The 22,758-nt window shown below is 39.1% G+C and overlaps 1 protein-coding gene across 1 annotated transcript in view; it reads right to left on the bottom strand.

The window, feature by feature from the left end:
- Nucleotides 1-22,758, bottom strand: part of LOC131079639 (uncharacterized) — a 326,487-nt gene that overhangs the window by 75,439 nt on the left and 228,290 nt on the right. Inside the window, exon 13 of the mRNA XM_058017643.2 lies at nucleotides 1,443-1,514. Coding sequence (XP_057873626.2) covers nucleotides 1,443-1,514 — 72 coding nt within the window. The remainder of the gene's footprint in view (nucleotides 1-1,442; nucleotides 1,515-22,758) is intronic.

Below are 22,758 nucleotides of genomic sequence, written 5' to 3'. Positions count from 1 at the left end.
GATAAAAATTCATGCACATACCAAGCAAATAGAGCTACATGAGAGTTCTACACAAGAAAGATCACAGCTATGATTATTAGAGACAAAATATGCCCACTGTGGTTGTTGAAAAACTAATGCTCATATAGTTTTGTGCATAGTGTAACAAGATGGGGTGCCAAGTGTGCGCTAAGATTTCCAAGTGTTGCGTTTCAATCTGTGTGAATTTCACATACTGAAATGTATCTTGACGTGTCAAGGAAATTAATGAAAAGAAGGTGATTTCTTAAGACATGGAAGGTTACCAATTATTTCCCCCATGGTCTTCCAATTAATGGTAAAGTTTCTCTGAACTTTGCAACATTACGCTGTACAGTTCTACATTTACAATATTTTGATTGGTTGAGGATCTCTTAACTAAATGTAATTCAAATGCAAATACAGCTACACTTATCCTATAAGTTAGTACCATGTGCAAATACAGAGAGGTAAGAATGATTATAATAGTACTCAAGGTTTTAAATCCTAAGCAGGGTACCAGGTTCTAAGGAAACCACCTAAACAATTCAATAATGAACACTTGGAATGATAGTGGAAAATGAGATTCAATGATAGTATCATCACATGAACCATGCAAACACCAAAAGATAAAATTAAAGCAGCCTTAATGGCCACAAAATCAGCTATCTATATGTTTACAGAAAACTCCAAACATGCAAATCAGTTTATATCATGGTACTTAATCTATAATCTGAAAATACAAATTAAGTAACTAATACGGTGCAGGAAATAATATGCAACCAGGCGGAATTGGAAAAGAAAGTCTACAAATGCAAAGGAAACTCCTAAGAGGGATAGATAAGTCCCTGAAATGCCACATATCTCTGAGAGCTAACACCCATGATATTTGACTTAGATGAAGGAATGATGGACTTAAACCATTTCTTCCTTGAGGAAGAACATTTCCCAGGTCCAAGTTTAGTTGAGTACACCATTATTAACAATGGTGCACGACATAACAATTAATAACCACATAAAAAATAAACACAATCACAAAACATGAATGAAAGTAATGGCATCGAAGGACTCAACTTAGACTAGAGTCAAGATTTGCTGACCATGAAATTTCTCATATGTAGCTAGTTCTTACAACAAATCAATGGGTGCATCTTTAGAGGCATATGAGAAAAGATTTTCTCTCAATTTCCTAATATTTTTTTTAAAAGAGAAAAACTGCATCAAGATGATTTAATGACTTGCAAGCGCACTAGATGCTTGTATGCCCAAATATAATCCATGTACAAAATGCAAGTCAGAATGAAATGAGAAACCCCTAAGTCAATCATCTCTTTTCATTTTCAAAATTCGTCCTTCATTTCTTCATTTTCAATAAATGTATTTATTCAAAAGAACAATTGCATACATCGATCCTGTCACCTAAATAAATAAATTATATTGCATACCTTTGAGAATACTGGAGCAAACTCTTTTCCTGATTCCAAGCAAATTTCTTCAAATTTCAGGAGCACCTCAATCTGCATCATTACAATTATACTATTCTAAATATCTCATATAATTCAAGTAGATTTAAATTGCTGATGAAACAACATTGCTCTCACTTTGATACCACAAAATTTTTTAAACCACAGAAAATTGACAAGACAAATTTTGACTTGGAATAAAACACAAAGCCTCATACTTGGAGTAGTTGACAAGACAAATTTTGACTTGGAGTCAAACGAAATCTTTTTACAACAACAACAACAAAGATGGAGAATTTCAGAATTTATTTCTTTCAAACATGCTTTCCTTCTCAAATCAGATTAAAATACATACCAAACTAATCCATTTCATCAACTATAAAACAAAAAATACACGAAGAAGTAAATAATACATTTTTGACCATTGAAGGTTGAAACTTAAAAGTTGATATAAATAAGAGTTGATTTTATATTCATCAGAGTTTCCTTCTTGTAAAAAAAACAAAAGTATAGATATTCAGAGGATGGCATTAGACAAGAAAATATAACATAAAAAGGCCTAAGATTCAAAAGAATCACCAACTTTCATCCCAACACCCATTGCTCCACAAAGGCACTTGCAGTTCTTCAAGTATGTCATGGAAGCAACTTTTAGCCATTATACATGTAGTAGAGGGCACATCCACTCTATGTTTACCTTCTAGCTATAAGGCTATAAGCCTATACAAGATCGCTAGTCATCTTCCCACAATGCTACATGTTTCCCCTCATAGTTAACTTGATTGATTCATGCATGCTCATTTTATTAACACAAAGTTCTCATCCTTTTGGAATAATAAGGAAAATATAAATATTTGAACGACTACTATCCACTATATCATTAAAAGTTAAAACCAATATAGAAAGTCAATATAAGATTTGCCCTCACACCCTCGTAAGTTTGACTATTGAAGGTCCTTTCCTTGAGAAAATCTCCACAAAAAAAGGATGCATAGCGTTAATCATCTAGATGCAAAAGTAAAATAGAATTACAAAAAGGATTATCAAACTCTAGCTAGGCATTTGCTTCAAATTCATTTGTATCACGAAGTCCTCAAGTCAAAGTAGATTGAAAAGCATGTCGATAGATAATCGATATATTGCATTCATGACCATAAATGCTCACAATTCAACAATTTTCACTACAAGTTTCTGAGTTTCCATGAGCTTTTGACAAGTTTCCGAGTGGGTTGGGGACAGCTCCAAAACTTCTTTGAGTTCTCTACTTCAATCTTTCTTAGTTTTAGTTATTGGATTTGACCTCACTTAGTGATATGGATCACTGTGATTCTTTCAAAAGCGTTCTTGGCCTCCTGATTTGTTTTCCAAACTTCTTCGAGAGCACATCCATGTTTAGTAAGTTCCCCACTTGGCACCTGTCATCATCGCTCGGTTTCAATTACTTCAAGGTGTGATCGGTTTTGGTTTTGGTTCCTTGGCATGCTTTTTGCAACTTCGGTGGAGTATTTCAATTATATGCTTAAGTTTCTAAAGTTTAATGTTCAATTATTCACTTAAGTGTTATAATTTATAAAGTAAGTTACTTTGCCACCCTAAAAAGTGGACACCCAAGGAATTGCAAGGGGTATTTGCACATAAAGTTCATTTTAATTTGTCAAAAAGGAAATTTGAGGGAAAAATGAATTATTTTAAATTTTTACATTTTTCCCTCCAAAAGCTATAAAGGAGGTTTGTGCTCATATTTTCCATAGGGTGAAGATTGCGCATACTATTATGCTACTGGATTGAATCTATGTGTTCTTCCAAAGATTGGTTGAGGACAGGTACCCTCATTTGATTATTGATATCGGATCTAGAACACAATCCCTAGCTGGTTTGGGGTGGTTCTGCTTGGGAACCACAATTGTTATTCATAGGTTTTGCAACCCTGTGGTTTCACAATGCAAGTTTGATGTGTTTCAAATTTTGAAATTATTAGGTGAGATTTTCCTTCAATTTGTAGGTGAGATGTTGAAATGAAAGTTTGGTGAACTTTCTATTGCTGGTCATACAAGTCAATTTGCAGGAGGGTGTGAGGTTTTGAAGCTAAATTGCTTTTCATTGAGGGCATATACTAGCCTATTAGTTGACGCCTTGCATGGGTAGTGGTGTTTTCATGGATATGGTGCAGAACAGTGTGATATTCATGACTTTGGAGAGGTCGTACAATTGCCTATGCTAGCCAAAGCTCTACCAAGCTTCTTGTACCATTCACATTTAAGGGTATTTGTAATGTCCCCTACTAGGAGGTTGCCAATTCCTGTAACTTCATAGCAGTTCTGATCTGATCCGATCAATGGTCATGTCACTGGATGCTTTTGATTCCTTTTCTATACATCTCTCAATGTGAAGGAAAGGTCACACCACTTCATTATGTTGTGAAATATGGATCGAAGAATAATGACAACGATTCTGGAAGACTGATTACCGTGAGTTATTGATCGTCTCCATCATTGAATCCGGTTTAAATACAAGAGGAAAGGTTGCCTACGTAGGGACATGTCCATACACATGTCCCTACGCAGGCAACCGTTCATAACAATTAGTTTGTTTATGTTTAATTTCCAAACTGTATGCTCTGTTAATATATCACTCTCCAGATAATAACCGATTTACCATTAGTTAGATTCATGAGGGCTATATCTTAACAATCCCTCTTAGCAGGAGTGGATCTAAGTAATTTTCTTGGGAGCATATTCTGTCATGACTTCCGACACAATTCGGGACAACATTTAATATAGTCTTGTCATGACAATAAACTCAATATCATGATATCCGGCTCAATCCGGGACAATCACTTAAGAAGTCAATCATGAGATGATCACATACTTTAGGATCAAGATATCCGGCACAGTCTTAGACAATAACTTAATGTAGTCAATCTTGACACTTGGTCAACTATTGTCAAGATCGTCACCTTAAAATAGTAACCTTAAACATAAGAAGATCGTCATCTTCTTGAACACAATTAGAATATTGCAATATACATTTTATTTATTTATTCATGAACAAATTACACATGGTAGGAATTTCATCCTAATAATCTCAATTATAATCTAGTCATACCAAGTTTACTTCTGAAGTATTCTATCTTCAATCTTGCAAGTGGCTTGGTGAAGATATCAGCATTTTGTTCTTCAGTACTAATGTACACTAGTTTTATGACATTTCGATCTACCATATCTCTTATGTAGTGATAAGGGATCTCAATATGTTTGGATGGATTGTGAAAAACTGGATTTACTGAGAGCTTGATACAGCTCTGATTATCACAATGAATTATTGTTGAATTCAGAGATTTTCCAAATAATCCAAATAAAAACTTTCTTAGCCATACCGCTTCACGAGCTCCCATGGAGGCTGCCATATATTCTGCTTCGGTGGAGCTTTGTGCAACTGCTGACTGTTTTCTGCTGAACAAAGATATCATAGCAGAACCAAGACTGAAGCGACACCCTGTAGTACTTTTACGGTCAGTGGTACTTCCGGCCCAATCAGAATCAAAATATCCTTCAAGTTGAATCTCAACATTTTCATACTTTAAGCCAAGTCCGATTGTGCCTTGTAAATATCTTAGAATGTGTTTAGCAGCCATTAGATGTATCTTCTTAGGTTCACACATGAAGTGACTTAATACATTTGTAGCATAGCAGATATCAGGACGAGTATTTACCAAATACATGAGTGAACCAACGATTTGTCTATAGAGTGTGGGATTTGTAGGTTCTGAATCTTTTGCCTCAATTTTCAGCTTGTGCAAATTAGTTTCCATTGGTGTAGCTAATGGCTTACACTCCATCATCCCAAATCTAGTTAGAATATCTGTGGTGTACTTTCCTTGATTTATGAAGATGTAGTTTTTTTTCTACCATACTTCTAATCCCAGAAAATAATGTAGAAGCCCTAGATCCTTCATATCGAATTCTGCTACCAGATCTTGCTTACATTTCTCAATGAGATTATCCTCTCCTGTTATCAAAAGATCATCCACGTAAAGGACCAATATAATCATATCGCCATTTGAAGCCTTGAAGTAGATGTTGGGATCTGCTAGGTTCTTGGAGTGCCCTAGTTTGGAGAGATAGTTGTCTATCCTTGCATACCAGGCCCTAGGTGCTTGTTTTAACCCATAGAGAGCTTTCTTTAGTTTACAAACATAGCAATTTTTATCACGTATGATGAATCCTTCTAGTTGTTCTATATATACTTCTTCTTCAATTGAACCATTTAGGAAGGCAGTCTTTACGTCCATTTGGTGAATTTTCCATCCTTTGGATGCTGCAATTGCAATGATTGTTCTTACTGACGTATACCAGGCAACTGGGCCAAATGTCTCTTCATAATCAATTCCTACTTTCTGAGAGAATCCCCTGGCCACAAAGCGAGCTTTATGTTTTTCAATGCTGCCATCAGATGCATATTTGTTCTTGAATAACCACTTGGATGAGACAACTGATTTGTCTTTTGGTCTAGGCACTATATCCCAGACATCATTCTTTAGTACAGATTGATATTCTTCAACCATAGCATCTTTCCAAGCCTGTTTTGATAAGGCTTCTTTGACATTTGTTGGTTCAGAATTTGTGAGTTCGGTTAGAAGTGCAGCATAACATTTTAGAGTTTCTTGTTCTCTTATTTTCTTTGGAAATTTCATTTGGTTCTACATTATTCTCTTCAATCATTTTCCTTGCCCATAGAGGTCTTTTCTTGTTATTGAGTGTTTCAATATTTTCATCAACAAGAGGTTCAGAAGCTCTTATGATGTCCTCCCTCTCAGTGTCTGAAGGTTTGGAATTTTCTATGATATTCTCCCTCTCAATCTCAGTTATGTGATCTTCTTCTTCTTTAGTAATGTTATCATCCTTAGGTTCTTTGAGTGTAGTGTTTTCTTCAAACTTTACATCTCTACTTATCTCAACAGATTTTTTCCCTGGAATGTAAATGCGATATCCTTTAGTATTTTCACTATAGCCAATGAAGATACCTCTTTTTCCGGATGGTTCTAGTTTTGTCCTCTTTTCTTTAGGAACATGTATATATACGGGACAGCCAAATATCCTTAAATGACTTAAGTCTGGTTTGTTCCTTGTAAAAGCTTCTTCAAGAGTTATGTTTTCTAGAACTGAGTGCAGACATCTGTTTTGAATGTAGACTGTTGTATTTGAAGCTTCTGCCTAGAATGAAGTGTGTAAGTTTTGGTCATGCATCATGGCTTTTGCTGCTTCAATTATGGTTCTGTTCTTTCTTTCTGCTACTCCATTCTGTTGTGGATTATATGGTACAGTATACTCCCTCTAAATCCCAACAGAATTACAAAAGTCTTTGAAGTTGTCAGAGATGTATATTCTCCCCCATTGTCAGATCTTAACACCTTAATTTTCTTCCCTGACTGGTTTTCTACTAGTGCCTTGAATTCTTTGAACTTAGATAGTACTTCATTTGAGTCTTTGCACTTTAGAAAATATATCCATGTTTTTCGAGAGTAGTCGTCAACAAAGATTATGTAGTAAGGATCCAGTTAGGGATGGTGTTGACATGGGACCGCATAGGTCTGAGTGAATTAGTTCTAAAATAACTTTTGATTTGTGCTCGCTTGAGGGAAAAGAAACTTTCACATTCTTTCCCAAGGCACATCCTTTACAAATGCCTGTGTGTTTAGATTTTAGTTGGGGCAGTCCTGAAGTAATCTTCTTTATGTTGGATAGAGCACTATATCTTAGGTGTCCTAATCTTTTGTGCCATAATTCATTATTATTTGAAACTTCAAGATTTAGTGCTTCCTTTTGATCACTGCATAGTTTGTATAGGCTACCATCTCTTGAACTACTGTTATGGCATTTTTGATATTTGTATTTTTAGGCCAAAGTAGAACTTTATCTTCATTGAAGGTAACCCGATATCCTTGATCAGCTAGGCCTGAGATTGAGACTAGATTTCTTTTTATTCCAGGTACAAATAGAACATCCTTTAATTGTAGAGATACTCCATTTCTTAGTTTGATAGTACAGGTCCCAATTCCTTTCACAAGATATGTGGAGTTATCTCCAATAGTAACCTCTTCACTTGAGTGCCCGTTAAGTTTTTCAAACTGATTTCTGAATCCAGTTATATGCCTTGATGCTCCACTGTCTACGATCCAAGTGTTTTTATTTGTATTTATTTCGCTTGATAGGGCTAAGAAGAAAAGTGAGTTTTCTCCTTTGACTTCGGCTAGACTAGCTTGTTTTTTCTTCCTTTCTAGACAATTCCTATGAGTGTGCCCATATTTGTCGCATTTGTAACACTGAATTTTATACATATCTCTTTTCTGATGGTTTTTATTTCCTCTCTTCCATTTGGAGAACTTTTTCTTTTTGTTGAAGGTATTTGTATTAAGTGCTTGGATTTCTCCTTCTTTATTTGTCCCTAATCCTCTTGAGATTAGTCGAGATTCCTCTTGAATGCACTCATTCTTAAGTTGTTCAAATTTGGGTAAGGGGGGTGGTTGCTAATACATTGAATGTAGGATTCCCATGAAATTGGTAATCCTCTTAGGGCTATGAGAGAGATTTCTTGATCATCTACCTCATTTCCAATAGTTTGTAATTGGTCTTTTACTTCAGATATCCTTGAAAAGTATGTAGATATTGTATCATCTTTATGTTTAAAAGTTGTTGTTTCAAGGTTAACATTCTGCTCGCATTGTTAACTTCATATGTATTTTTAATGGTTTTAAATACTTCATATGCTTTAGGCAGTCTGGCTATAGATGGAAGAATATGATCTTTGACTGAGTCAATAATTATTTTCTTTGCTTTATTATTACGCCTTTTCCAGGTAGATTTCTCTGGTTCATCATTTGGCATGTCTAGATTTTCTTCTATGTAAGACTCTAATTCTAGTTCTTCAAGAATGGCAATGATTCGTATCTTCCAGGAAACGAAGTTGGAGGCTCCTTCGAGTCTATCTTCCACTCTCATATTACTTGACATTTTGAATATTTTCTTAGTCGGATATATCCTCTGCGTATATAGCCTCTGCATTGATTTGTTATTTACTTCCGATAAATACTTATGAGTAATATGGCTGTCTAATTTATTCTCTTAATATGCTGGCTCTGATACCATGTTGTGAAATATGGATCGAAGAATAATGACAGCGATTCTGGAAGACTGATTACCGTGAGTTATTGATCGTCTCCATCATTAAATCCAGTTTAAATACAAGAGGAAAGGTTGCCTACGTATGGCAGTTGCCACGTATGGACATGTCCCTACGGAGGCAACCGTTCATAACAATTAGTTTGTTTATGTTTAATTTCCAAACTGTATGCTCTGTTAATATATCACTCTCCAGATAATAACCGATTTACCATTAGTTAGATTCATGAGGGCTATATCTTAACATATTATGAATGCCCTTTCGCAAGAGACACACCCTTTCACCATTAGCACCCCTTTGAAAGAGTGCAACTCTTCATTACTTCTACCCTTTGAAAGGGACACAACCTTTTACAATCAGATCTGCACTTCTTATTTAAATCAGATCTTCACTTCTGATTCCCAAATTACCCCCCTTTCAAATGAAGTTATCTTCTCCCTTTTGTATCTCATGTTTGAGGGACTCACAACTTTTCATATTATGCCTTTTGACCATTCATTAAACTTAACTAAATTTTAGTTCTGGTTATGTTTCATTTATTCTTTTATATTTATAATTTTATTATTATTGTTTATTATTAAATCCTAATTTAAAAAGGGGACATTCCAGTATTAGGAGGTGTAATATACAGCCAAGTTTGCTACTGAATTTTTTGCACTTGTCTTAAAGGTATTTTCTATTTTGTCAAATAGTTTGCTTGCAAGGAGTTTACGGTTTCAAGATTCCAGTAAGAAAATGTTTATGGCAGATCATAAGAGAAGTGGGCATTGCATACAGCCTTACATTCATCAAGTATTCATAAATGAACCAGTATTACTTACACTATTTTGAACACAAACAAATCTGAAAGGTTTTGACAGTTATGAACAGGGCATACCAAAGCTGACCTTATTCTTAAACACCAAGTGTTCAGAAATCACATTGCAGAGGAGATAAAACAATTTCCTGGCCTTATATACCCAGCTGTAAATGAATAACCAGTGCTCAGAAATAACAAACAGCAACCACAATTCATAGACAAGGGACGCAATGCATCATGTTCCTGCCAATAGTTTTCATAGGAGAGAGAAAGAGAGAGAGAGAGAGATGTTTAGAAGGGGAGAGTAAAAGGGATGTGGAGAAATAGAGATAGAAAGAGGGAGATAATTAGAGAGGGGGGGATGGAGAGATAGAAAGGTAAAGATATAGGTGATATATAGAGAGTAGATATAGACATAGAGAGAGGGAGAGAGAAAGAGAGAGAGGGGAGGAATGGAGCGAATAAGAGAGAGATGTAAATAATGAGACATAGATAGAGAGGGAGAGAAGAGAATTGAAGAAAAAGATACAGAGGGAATAGTTAGAAATAAACAGACATAGAGAGATAGAGATAGAGATAGGGAACGAGAAACAAAAAGTTCGGGTGTGAGTGAGTATTATTAGTTATAAAATAATTTGAAATATATTTATTAGTTGTAGATGAAATTCTAGATGTTTGCATGAAATACGCGAAAAGTTATAAATAAATATTTAAGAAGAGCTAAAGAGATACCTATATTTAATTAAAGAATATGAATAAATAATACAAATAGTATATTTAATATTTTAATTAATTTTCTATGTGAAAATTATAATATATTTTTATTTTATAATGTATATTATTAAGCGCCACATATAATAATAGATATTAATCTTATTTATATAAAACAAAAATAAATAATAAGGATATCATATATGTAGCATAAATAAAATATAATATTAAATAAAAATAAATATAATAGTTAAAATTATATCAAAATGGTACATAATACTAAATTGAATTTATTTGGATTATTATATAATATGTAATAATAAAATATAATTTTTTAAATTATCTACATAGTTAAAAAAAATTAAACAATATCCTATGTCCTTTCTTTTCAATCATCATTTACAATTAAATATTTTAATATTAAATCACTTAAATAATTTAAATTCTATTTAATCAGATTTATTATTCAAATAAAAACATTTACATTGCATCTTTTATTTCATACAAATAAAAAAAACATATTTAGATATTTATAATACAAGATGTTTTTATCTTAAATTTGCTTTATCTTTATTCTTAATTATTTTTGGTAATATTGTTTTTTAAATAAAATTAAATCATAAAACAAGATCTTCAAATAATATTATTGGATGTTACATAAGCCTTTAGTAAAAAATGAAAAATAAAAGATTTGAAATGTTCTTTCCAGCTAATAATTAATAGAAGAGATAAATATATTATTTTAAACAAAGAAAATTGAATTTCTTGCCCACTGTTTTTAATATGAACCAATAGAAATAAAGAAAAATGATATTTTTATAATTTTGTAAAATATAAAAAAATATGAACTATAGATATTTTGCTCAAAATTTTTAATTCTAAATGCTGATTGGTTGAACTGATTGGAAAATAGAATTGAATGAATACGATAGTTCTGCCTTGGAAGGAACTAATAAGACCGACCCAGGAAATATAAGGGCAGAGTTATCTAAGGGGACTTGATGTTGTTTAATCTGAATACCATATTCAAGAATGGAGAGTTGGCGAACCTCCAAATCTCTTACACATTCCAACGTCCAAGAAATGATGCCCACAACTAGAAGCATATACAGTCCACCACTCTTGTTATGAAAATATCTAAGAAACCAAAATTGTGGCCTAAGATTAGGATGCAGGGTTGGGTTTGAGATGTGTTCAGATCTAGGCCCGGTTTGGCCTTGGGTGTGTCGCAGGTTCAAACCCCTTGTGCCAATCACCAAAAAAATTTGTGCCCTTCAATTTCCATTTTTGATCATGCCCTTTCCTCTTCCATTTCTAATATTCCGTTTCTAGTTATTCCCTGTCCATTTGCTATGACGTTTTTCTTTTTCATAGGGTTGCGATGACATTTTTTTTGTCTTTGTTTAGGGATAAAGGTTTGTTTATATCTGGAGTTTATATTCATGACTTTAGTAAAATAGGTTTTTTATTTAATTTTAAATTTTTTTAATCATAGATATAATATTATTATATATATTATTTATTATAGTATTATAATATAATAGATAATACTATATTAAAATATTATAATATATAGTAATATATAATAATATTATAATATATATGTACGGAAGTACTCATAGCAGTACCCAAGGAAAAAAATTTGTCAAACCCGCGAATTTGTACCCGTACCTGTATTCGTACCCGAATCGATAACTTAGGAAAATATTGAAGGCACTCAAACCCGACTTGCTCCTTACACGGCTTAGCAGAGCTCCACTGAGAAGGGGTCGACCTCACGAGAATGAAGCAAGAAATCCTTCACGAGTCTAAGAGTGTTCCTTACACGCTAAACACCCAAGAGAAGCAAGAAATCCCTTACGGGTTTTCTGAGAGAACTCGACCTCATAGAATGAAGGAACCTACATCCACAATTTTTTCCGCCGAACAACAATAGAATCCCAATATCTTTGTACGCTCAGCAAAAATTTAGAAATGATCATGCCAAGGAAATCGACTTAAGAATAAAATCACATTATTGAATGGAGTCTAAAATTATTCCATGTGCCCAAATTTCTCCAATAAACTCTACAATTTAGGGTTAAGGTTTATATTACTCCATAGTCTCCATAATACTTCTGCCCTACTCTTTTAAAACTTCCAACATATTTTCTCACAATGGTTTATCGCCCAACATTAGAATATTAATTTCAATATTCAAAAGTATTTAAACGGCTCCTGAATAATTAATGGCTTCAACTATTCATTAGCCAATACAAGCAAAAAGAGGAACCATTTCATTACTTTGTATTTTTGCAAATATTTTCAACTCTCAATAACCTCTAGAATAATTCATGCAAATGAATACCTACATCATGTTTTGCAAAATTTGTCTCAAGATGAGACATTAAAAATTGGAATAAACTTATCATCTCCGGCTTAAACCTTCATCATTCTAAACTTTGAAGCACACCTATGAATCCTGGAGTAAATCCACCTCAAAAATAGAATTCAATTTTCATCCAATCAAGCAAAACCTAGGTTACCGGGTTCGCCTCTGGGCCCCCCTGGTACGGGTCCGGGTTCGACTGGGTCCGTGGTACGGGTCCGGTTTGACCTGGGTTCGACCAGGGTTCGAAAAACCCAGAGTGGGTTCGACCTTGGTCGAACCCAGTCGAACCTGGGGTCAAACCCAATCGAACCCGGGTGGACCCAGTCAAACCTGGGCGGCTGGGCGGCCCGTAAAGTCAAAAAACAATGCAAATTTAATTTTTTTTTCAATTCCGCCTTGTAAAAAGTGAAAGTTATAACCTTAAAAAGCAGAAAATTAGACGTCTTAAAAAAACACAAAACTGATGCACGCCATGGAGTTCGCTCTGCCCCTTGACCCCGCTGGGGGCGCTGCCCCCTGACCCCCGCTAGGGGCGCTGCCCCTTGACCCTGTTGGGGGCGTTGCCGGCAAAATCCAGGTCCTCAGTTTGAAAAATTAAACTTGGATGTTCTTAGTTTGAATCCATTTAATGATCAAACTTTAAATTGTTGAAAGTTGAAACAATGATACTTGAATATTTTATCATTTTGATATTAGACTTGATGTATATGATGCTGTTATGGTATGATCATGATGCTACGATTACAAGTTTATGTTGGTTTTGTTGTTTATATGATGCTATGTGACATGCTAATCTTAATTCATGCTTATAGGTTGCATATATATATAATTTACATGTTTTTGTACTAATGAACCCAAACGAACCCAAACCCCTTTTCAAAATTTTGCCGTACCAGCATACCGGGTTCTTCGAACCCGAACCGGTAACTTAGAGCAAAACCCAAGGCTTTCCATCGTAGGGCTTGCTGAAAAGCTAGAAGCTCTCAAAACTATTCCAATTAAATAATAAAGCAAGCATGCTAGAAGAGACTCAAACTGTCTTTTTATAACCCTTGAAGAAGCTTCCAGAAACTTTTTTTTAATTTCCCTCACTTTTTAATATTTGGCTTTTGCAAATGGGATATAATAAAGTGAACCTTTTAATTCTTCACTGACATAAAAGTTACTTTAATGACCTTATTAAATAATTAAAATGTCGCCATTAAATTTATTTAGTTGCGACATGAAATTCTAATGTTCAGATAAAGGAGACATTACAAGAAGGCTGGTATATATTTGCTAGGTTGAATCTATGTTATTGGTTCATCCCTCTAACCTTGTTGGTTCAAATATGATCCATTTTGGGTACAGATACTGATCTAATGTGAGCAAGGCCACAGCAAACATTTGGAATTTTGCCCATGGGTTCATTCTAAATGATCTCAAAAGAACCTACAACAGATTTTGACATTTCTAAATTCAACAACTTTTTAAAAATAAATTTTTGCAACCTCTTGATTAAGGTTTAACATTTTAGGGTAATAAGAACATCAAAAACTTCATGTCATGAATTTTTGTCTCTTTACACATACTGTTCAAGCAGAAGTTTTGCCCTCGAGGTGAGTGGATATATTTTATGGTTTCACTGGTTCAAAAAGTGGGTTAACACCGTTAGAATAGGTCCAACACTCCAAGCTTGATAAGGATGAATAAGCATCCACACTACTAAGGAAGACGGTTTTGATCAATATATAATTTATTTTATATCAATATGAATATTAATATAAGTTATACCAATATGAATATTAACATTTTTTTTGTTTGGAGAACCCAAGTTTCTACCTGGTCCAGACCCAAAGAGACCACTTATGGAGGATCTCTTCCCACTTGAGCCACTTTTGGGGCACCATCTTTCCCCATTAACACACCACTTGTTCAAACTTGCAAGCTCAATGGCCCAGCAAAGGCCCACAGCCTAGAAGCACAACAATCCAATGAAGGCACATATCCTACGAGCACATCCCAGCGAAGGCAAAGGTCTGTGAGCTCCGCGGCCAAATGGGGGTTTGAACCTTGGTGGCCGCCTCACCAACGAAGTGACTTTACCACGGCACTATGCCCCCCAATGGGCTTATTAATATTAATATATTAATATCAATATTAATATAAGTTATAATTATGTTCACATTAATATTTATATATATTATATTTATAAAATTTATATTAAGGTATCTTTACATTCTTATATATATACACAATCATATCATTATATTTTTTTTATTTATATTTATATTAAAAGATATTAGATCTATTTTTATATGTTTTTGCATGGTCAAACCCAAAACAAACCCAACCCCCAAATTCTTATTGACCAAACCCACAAACCGAATACACAAACTTGAACCCAAACCAGTACTAGGACCGGTAACTTACGATTGAATGAATGTTTAAATACTATTCCTGCAGGGCAAAATCATCAAGGAGTGCAAGCAACCATTCTGTGTCAGCTGTTCCAGTGGTATGCTGCCTGTATGGAGGGGCGTGGAAAAGTCCTTAGCCAAGTGCCTATTTTGTGAGGGTTATTTTAGCATTGATGATGCCGCCCTATCTGATTTCTTTACTTCCAATCTATTCCATGTTGGAAAAACAGAGATTTGATGAGTTTTTGTTATGCAATCTGCTGGCAGCCCCTATTATAGTGACATGACAGTGCTGGGTTTGATTGGTGTTGACGGGAATAATCATTATGTTATGTTGTTTATGTTGTCGTCGGTAATAATGAGTTACGGCGGTCAGTTAGTTGGCCGACGGGTAGGTAGTTGGTGTAGCGACGGTTGTGTCGCGCCCCTTCGGGTATTATATATTGTGTACCTTTTCTTCGAAGTATCATCATGTTAGTCGTGTCAATTGTAATGTTATAAGCACTTATTGTACATGGACTGTGGAATTAATACAGAGGCTGGTTATTTAATATATTTCCATTATGTTCTGTGCATTTACTTTCTGCATTTAACCATTTACCCGAGAGGGCAAACATTTGGCGCCGTTGCCTAGACGAACTCGGTAACGGAAGACACGGATGGCGCATAGACACAATGGGCCTACCCGTTGGTGAAGTAAACCCGGAGGCCGACAACGCGCGGACAGAACTTTACACAAGAGAAGACACGGCAACGCGAGAATTTTCAATTTTGCTCCAGGTAGCCATTCAGACATACGTTCGACGAGAAGCGGCGGAGGCAGAAATCCCACCAAGTGCCGTGTGGACAACGTTGGAGGTTAGCCCGGTAGTAAACCGGTTGATGAACCACCTCCCACGGTTGCTTGCACAGGCATCGCTGGCACAACAAGCCCGCTTGGAGGAGATTGCCCAGGAAGAGCGACGACAACAAATCCTGCAATGCTACGAAGAGAACAGCCGACAGGTAACGGAACGAGATGGTGCCAGGCCAGGAGGAAATTGAACCTTGTAATAATCCCGACACACTGCTGATATAAATTGTGGCCGAAAGGCAAACTAAAAATAAAAATAATAAAAGTTTTTTTGTGTACATGGCATGTGTTTGCTGTGTATGGAAGTGACTTATGCCCAATAGACTAAATAAGGACAAAAATAAAAAGATACGGAGTGATGAATGGGAAGTGGCACAAACCGCATTGAATCTCAGACAGCAGATAGAACGAAGGCGTAGGCTAAGGCAGCTTGCCGAGGGACGACCGGCCGAGGGGTTGCCCGAAGGGAACCCAGGAGGTATCACGGAGGTTGCGGAGGCAGAGATAGACGGAGAGAACTACACTGTCTACACTGTTGTAGGGCTGCCAGAAGGAGTCACAGAGGGTGCCGAAGGAGAACTCTACAGTTTGCCAAAATACCACCGTAGGGTAAGAAGCCGCGAAGAGTTGGTGGAACAAACAAGGCGAAGTCTAAACCTGATCGACGCTACCAGAGACTTGCTAAAGAATTTGTTCATTTCAGAGGACAACCGAAGGGAGACAACCAACCGAAGGGAGACACCGGAAGGTGACGGTACGACCGAAGGTGCCGAGGGAGCACAAGGGTACCGTACGGGAGGCAATTTGGTTGGTTCGGTGTCAGCAACTTTTTCCGGAGGACCCACGCGTGGAGGTTCAGTTGCAGGAGGCGGCGGATCGCCAGGTACAAGCACACAAGGAATTAGAGGAGCGAGACCCAGCGGTGGGATGGCGAGTAAACAAAAATTGCCAAAGTTCACAAGGGAGGGCAAGGAAGACCCCTTACGGCACTGCCGTACATGTGAAACCATTTGGTCCGCCAACGGAGTAACAAACCAGGATGACTGGGTACAGCAGTTCCCAGCCACGTTACGAGGAGTTGCCATAGATTGGTACTCCGATGTGGACAAGCAAAAAGTGGCCACGTGGGCCAATCTACAGAAGGAATTCACGAGGGAGTTTCGGTTGCTCCGTGATGACAATGAAATTGTAACGGAGATATACAGTACCAAACAAGGTACCAGGGAGACAGTACGGGCATACAGTCGGAGGTTGAAAGAACTCTTGGGTAAAATGGAAAGCCAACCCGCAGATGGATTGAAGAAACGATGGTTCGTTGAAGGGTTGAAATCCTCCCTACGGAGGAAGATGAAAATTGTACCCCCGACGTCATATGACGACGCTTATAATAGGGCGATGGACCTAGAGAGCGAACACAAAACATCAAAGAAGAAGAAAAGTAATAAATCCTCATCTGAAGACAATGACTCTTCACAGGAAAGCAGCAACGACGACGAGGCTGGCAAACGGGTGCAAGCGCTCCAGAAAGACATGGAGCGAATGAGAAAGGAATTCAAAATAATGAGAAGCACTGGTCGGAACGAAGGGAACATATGGTGCACTGAGTGCAAAGAGGAAGAGCACACAAAGGGTACTTGCCAAAAGAAGGCATTCTGTGAGATTTGCCAAGTGATGGGACACTCCACCAAGGAGTGCACGTACAACATGAAAACCCGAGGTACGCAAATGAGCCAGGTGTTGTTCACGGAGCAGGCCACAACATCCGCACCAGCGGGTACCGGCCAACATACTAACACAACAGCATCATCTGGAGGATACCGGGACAATAGACGCGGAGGCGGAAGGAATAGCAACAATAACAATAACGGAAGCCGTCTCCAGTATGACGCCAAGGGCTGGCCAATTATCCAATGTACGGCCTGTAATCAGTGGGGGCACTTCGCCCGTGATTGCACGAAGGAAGCCACCCCTCAGCACCTATGCCGTTGGTGTGGGCCAGGTGACCATGAGGACGCAAATTGCCCGAAGGCAGGGGTTAATCTCCTCAACATTGAGAAGGCTGAGAAGACTGGTGAGAAAGAAGTATTGGCGATCACCCGCGCCCAGAAGAAAAAAGCCACTTATCCCGACCCCCGTACGGAGAAGGAGAGATTACGAGAGGCAAAGGCCAATATTGAACGTGAGATGACGACCGAACGAGTACATCATCCCGTACGGAAGCGGAAAATAACATCATTGGGCAAATCTTGTAGATAGAGGTGCCGATAAAGGTAAAAGACCTTCTAAACTCTATGCCACAATTGAGGACTGCCATCCTCACCAATGTGCAAAGCACCACAACGTCGAGTGCACCACAGGTACGGGTTCCCGCCACCGCATCGTCAAGTGCACCACAGGTACCGGTTCCCGCCACCGCATCGTCGAGTGCACCACAGGTAGGGGTTCCCACCACCGTTTCGAAGAGTACACCACAGGTGGAGGTTTCTGTTAGCCCTTCGACTGACCCGATGTTACTAGCCTTGAGCAATGGTAGACACCCAGCTGTGCTAGAAATGGGTATCCGTGGGACCATTCTGAAGGACACCATTGTGGACGGAGGATCTGGGGTGAATGTACTACCAGAAGAAACATGGAAGCGGCTGGGGAAGCCCACCCTATGGCCACCCACATTCAACCTGGTGGGAGCGGACCAACACGGCATTAAGCCACTCGGCCTGTTGATGGCCCAGCAAGTGACAATTGGTACGCAACCATTCTTGTTAGATTTCGTGGTTATTCCCTCGAAGAAGAAAGGCTATGACGCCATCCTAGGGAGAGCGTGGTTGATCAACGCGAGGGTAAACCACAACTGGAAGAAAAATACACTTTTGATGGAGAAGGGAGGGCGAAAATATACCATTGACCTACACACCCAAGATGTCGGCGAAGAGCTCGCCTCTTCAGACTCAGACTCAGAGGACTCTAATAAAGGGGAAGGGGCTCCCGATGAAAGCAAGGGCAAGAATGCGACGGAGCCGAACAGTGAAGGGGTGCTCGAATTGGAGGGATGTTCTGAAGATGAGGTATGCTCACTTAACGGGCTCTTCCACTAGCAAATGGAGGATTACAAAATGTTCCAAAGCTACAGGCTCGAAGTAGAGGAACCAAAGCAACCAACAGAGGTGTACCTGCCGGAATACAAAGAATATTGGAAGGGAGACGCCCCAAACCCTGGCGACGTAGATAATCCGAAGAGTGTTGGCAATGATTGGAACCCTGTGTGGAAGACAGCAGTTTTCAAAATCTTTATTCTTCTTCTTCTTCTTCTTATGTATGGGAAGGAGACCGTGGTCCCTATAGAATTTGTGGTTCCAAGTCTTCGGATGGACATTGAAAATAGATTGGCCACCAATGGGTACAAATTGAAACCCTACCACGCGAAGCGCGCAGGGGACCCGAGAGGCTGGACGGACACCTGAGAGCCCAAAGGGGGACCCGAGAGGATGGAAGGGGACCTAAGAGGTTGGGCAAGCGACTCGAGAGGCATGGGACAAAAGCAGGAGACTTTTAGGCGAGGACAACCGAGAAGGATGAAGAGCAATCCCAGAGACAGGTGACCCGAGCCGAAGACTCTCAAGACAACTTTAAAAAAAAAAAAAAAAAAAAGAGAAAAAAAATCGCACGGTCGTACGACAGCGACCGTACGGTCAAAAAAAAGGGAGAAAAAAAGGCCACCGTACGGTGGGGAAGAGAAAGTGGCCACCGTACAGTGGGCCCACCGAAGGTGGCATCACCGTATGATGGAACCACCGTGCGGGGAAACCACCGACGGTGGAACCATCGTGCGGTGGGACCACCGACGATGGAGCCACCGTGCGGTGGAACCACCAACGATGGAACCATCGTGCGGTGGAACCACCAACGATGGCACCACCGTGCGGTGGAATCACCGACGGTGACACCATCGTGCGGTGGTCACGCCGTGCGGTGGGAGCCACCGAAGGCCGCGCAAAACGGATAAAAAGCCGCACGAAGACACCGCCGCGCAAGGATAAAACGCCGCGCAAGGGAAAAAAAGGAACGCCGCACACCGAGGATAGGAGGAAGCCACCACGCCGCACACCGCACAGCACCGGACACCGTGGGGCGCGAAGGAAAAGGCACCGGACACCGCGAGGCGTGAAGGGTAAAGGAAAAGACCCCGCACATCGTCGAAGGCACATCACCAGCCAGGGAAAGGGACGCACCGCACAATCAACATGCACAGCAAGGGTTACGCACACCAACGCGCAGCAGCCGCAAAAGGAAAAAGGAAAAAAGAGACCAAGCCCGCACAATCCACACAGCCACGTAAGGGCAAAACGACCGCCACAGGTAGACCAAGCAGCCGCACGATTGGAGGTGCCAGTGCTGTTGTTGACCGGAGGTGTGTCCGTAAGAAGGGTGTCGACCGCACGATTGGAGGTGCTAGTGCTGTTGTTGACCGTACAGGAAGGTTGTATGGCCGGGATGCCATCGGGGAAATTACTGTGCGCAAAAAATTAAAAAAAATAAAAATAAAATGACGACGGCCAGATTTAAAATGATTCGCTGGAGTTTGAAGCCAAGACACTGGAGATTTAGAGTGGAAAAGAAGGGTTTTTGACATCATAAAATATCACAGAAATGATGCGCGCCATGGACTTTCGTGGGGTTTTGAAGGTTGTAAATTGGCGCTACCCCAGACCCCGCGAGGGGCGCTGCCCCTCGACCCTGCTGGGGGCGTTGCCCCCAGACCCCCAGTTTATTTTTGAGCTACAGAATACCACGGGAAGTGTTGTGGTTGTCCGTACTGTGAGAAAGAAGCCTACAGCTAAGCATTGGCGGGGAAGGCATAAGCTGTAGAGGGAGACGGATTTGGAGGTTGGGAACAAACAGAGTTTGAGGGAAGGCATTGCAGGTCCGTGTAGTTGTACGACACCAGGGAGTTATTCAGTTCAGTTTTTAGCCTTTGGGGAGTGTGATGGAGGATTCGAGGTGTCTCCTAGCATTTGTGCCAGCGGATTGTGGCCACCTCCAGGCATGACTGGTACGCTTTGAGGAACTCAGAGTATGTCTTGGCTGGACGTGAGGTTGCCTTGGTGGATGCACAGAGGGCTCGGGAGGAGCTGACCACCAGGTTGGAGGCAATAGTCGTGTGAGACTTAGTTCAGCGTACCCAGGAGTTGGATGCCGGGAGAGGAGCACGGGTGGCTATCGAGGACAAATTGGCTAGGGAGACAGCATCATTTGAGTAGCAGTTGGTGGAAGCTGAGACTAGAAAATGTGGTTTGCAGACAAGTTTGGGTTAGGCACAGGAGGACTGTGATGGCAAAGGAAGCAATATCGGTGAAATCCGCACTTGAGCATCGGATGGTAGCAGAAAAGGGTTTTTCAGGCGAGGACGCAACAAGTGTATAAGATCCAGGCCCAACTGGCGTCAGTAGTTTCTGCCGTTCATCTCTATTTTGTATTAAGTCGTCGGAGTCGACTTCTTTTCTTGGGGGGATGATGTTGACGGGAATAATCATTATGTTATGTTGTTTATGTTGTCGTCGGTAATAATGAGTTACGGCGGTCAGTTAGTTGGCCGACGGGTAGGTAGTTGGAGTCGCGACGGTTGTGTCGCGCCCCTTCGGGTATTATATATTGTGTACCTTTTCTTCGAAGTATCATCATGTTAGTCGTGTCAATTGTAATGTTATAAGCACTTATTGTACATGGACTGTGGAATTAATACAGAGGCTGGTTATTTAATATATTTCCATTATGTTCTGTGCATTTACTTTCTGCATTTAACCGTTTACCCGAGAGGGCAAACAATTGGGAAGAGTTACCAGACCTGAAACCTGATACTTTCTGTCATTCTGAGTGTTATTTGCAGCGCTGGAAATGTTATAAGATGATTGGTAACCATGGGGGAGTGTTCTTAGCGAGTATGGTGTGTGTTGATGGTATCTACTACCTGCTCTGACTTGTAACAGACATATTGCAGACCTGCCTAAGCTTACCAAGAAAATCTACTCTCATATCTGCATGATTAGTGGATGCTGGAAGTGTTTTGTTGGTGTTAATTTAATAAGGACTGCCCTTGGGTGTGTTGCTTGTGTAACCTTTGAGATTAGATGGGTGAATATCCCAAGCTACTCTGTGCATCTTAGTGTGTTCAGTCTGCTTCATACCTACACTTTTCAAACAGTAGACCTGCAATCATCCTTGTATGCCATCTCGACTTGTAGCACTCACATCATCTCATCTTCAAGCCTGAAATCATTCTATTGTTCCATCAATTGAGGTATTCCATTGTTACTTTAAAGTGAGAGAATTGATTTAATGTGTTCAAGCAAATTAGGGAATGATATATTTCAGCTCTTATCTAAACCAGCACTCTATAATTGCATCATAACCTTGGATTGGCACTTGCATATCTCTGTTATTCTATATCAGACCTTTATGACAGTGAATAACCACTATCTTGCATGTTCATGCTGTGACTTTATTTGGCAAAAAAATATATATATCTTTTAAATCTAGGGAGGTTACTACAAAGTGCCTTATCTTTTTGGTGGAGACATAAGAGCTTTCCATTCTTACAATAATTTTAGAAATCATCTTTTGATTGGATCTTTGAAAACCCATCTTCAATAGTGACAATACATTGTTTGTGAAACTCATTATGCAAAACAAGCAGCTCATTGTTAACCACAAGATGGTAAATACAATTCCGAAGCAAAGAAGAAAATTTATTCTCCTTAATCTAACAAGTGAAACCTTGTATACTTTTTATAGTATAATATGCCAAATATCTGCTCAGGTTGGGTCTAGGAATGGGAACCTCTTGACAAGGAACTGAGAGTTAGTGCCCAAGTGTTGCTAAATAGAAACCCTAATGACCCATTTAGAATGAAATATCTTTTGTCTAGCATAGCCCGTTCATGGTTAAAATTAAAATGTGGAAGAGCTAATAAAGGTGTAATTCAGAAGCAGTG

This window comes from Cryptomeria japonica, chromosome 10, assembly GCF_030272615.1.
Source record: "Cryptomeria japonica chromosome 10, Sugi_1.0, whole genome shotgun sequence".
Taxonomy (NCBI): domain Eukaryota; kingdom Viridiplantae; phylum Streptophyta; class Pinopsida; order Cupressales; family Cupressaceae; genus Cryptomeria; species Cryptomeria japonica.
The sequence above is the reverse complement of the archived record's forward strand: the minus strand, read 5'-3'. Positions and strand labels throughout refer to the sequence as shown.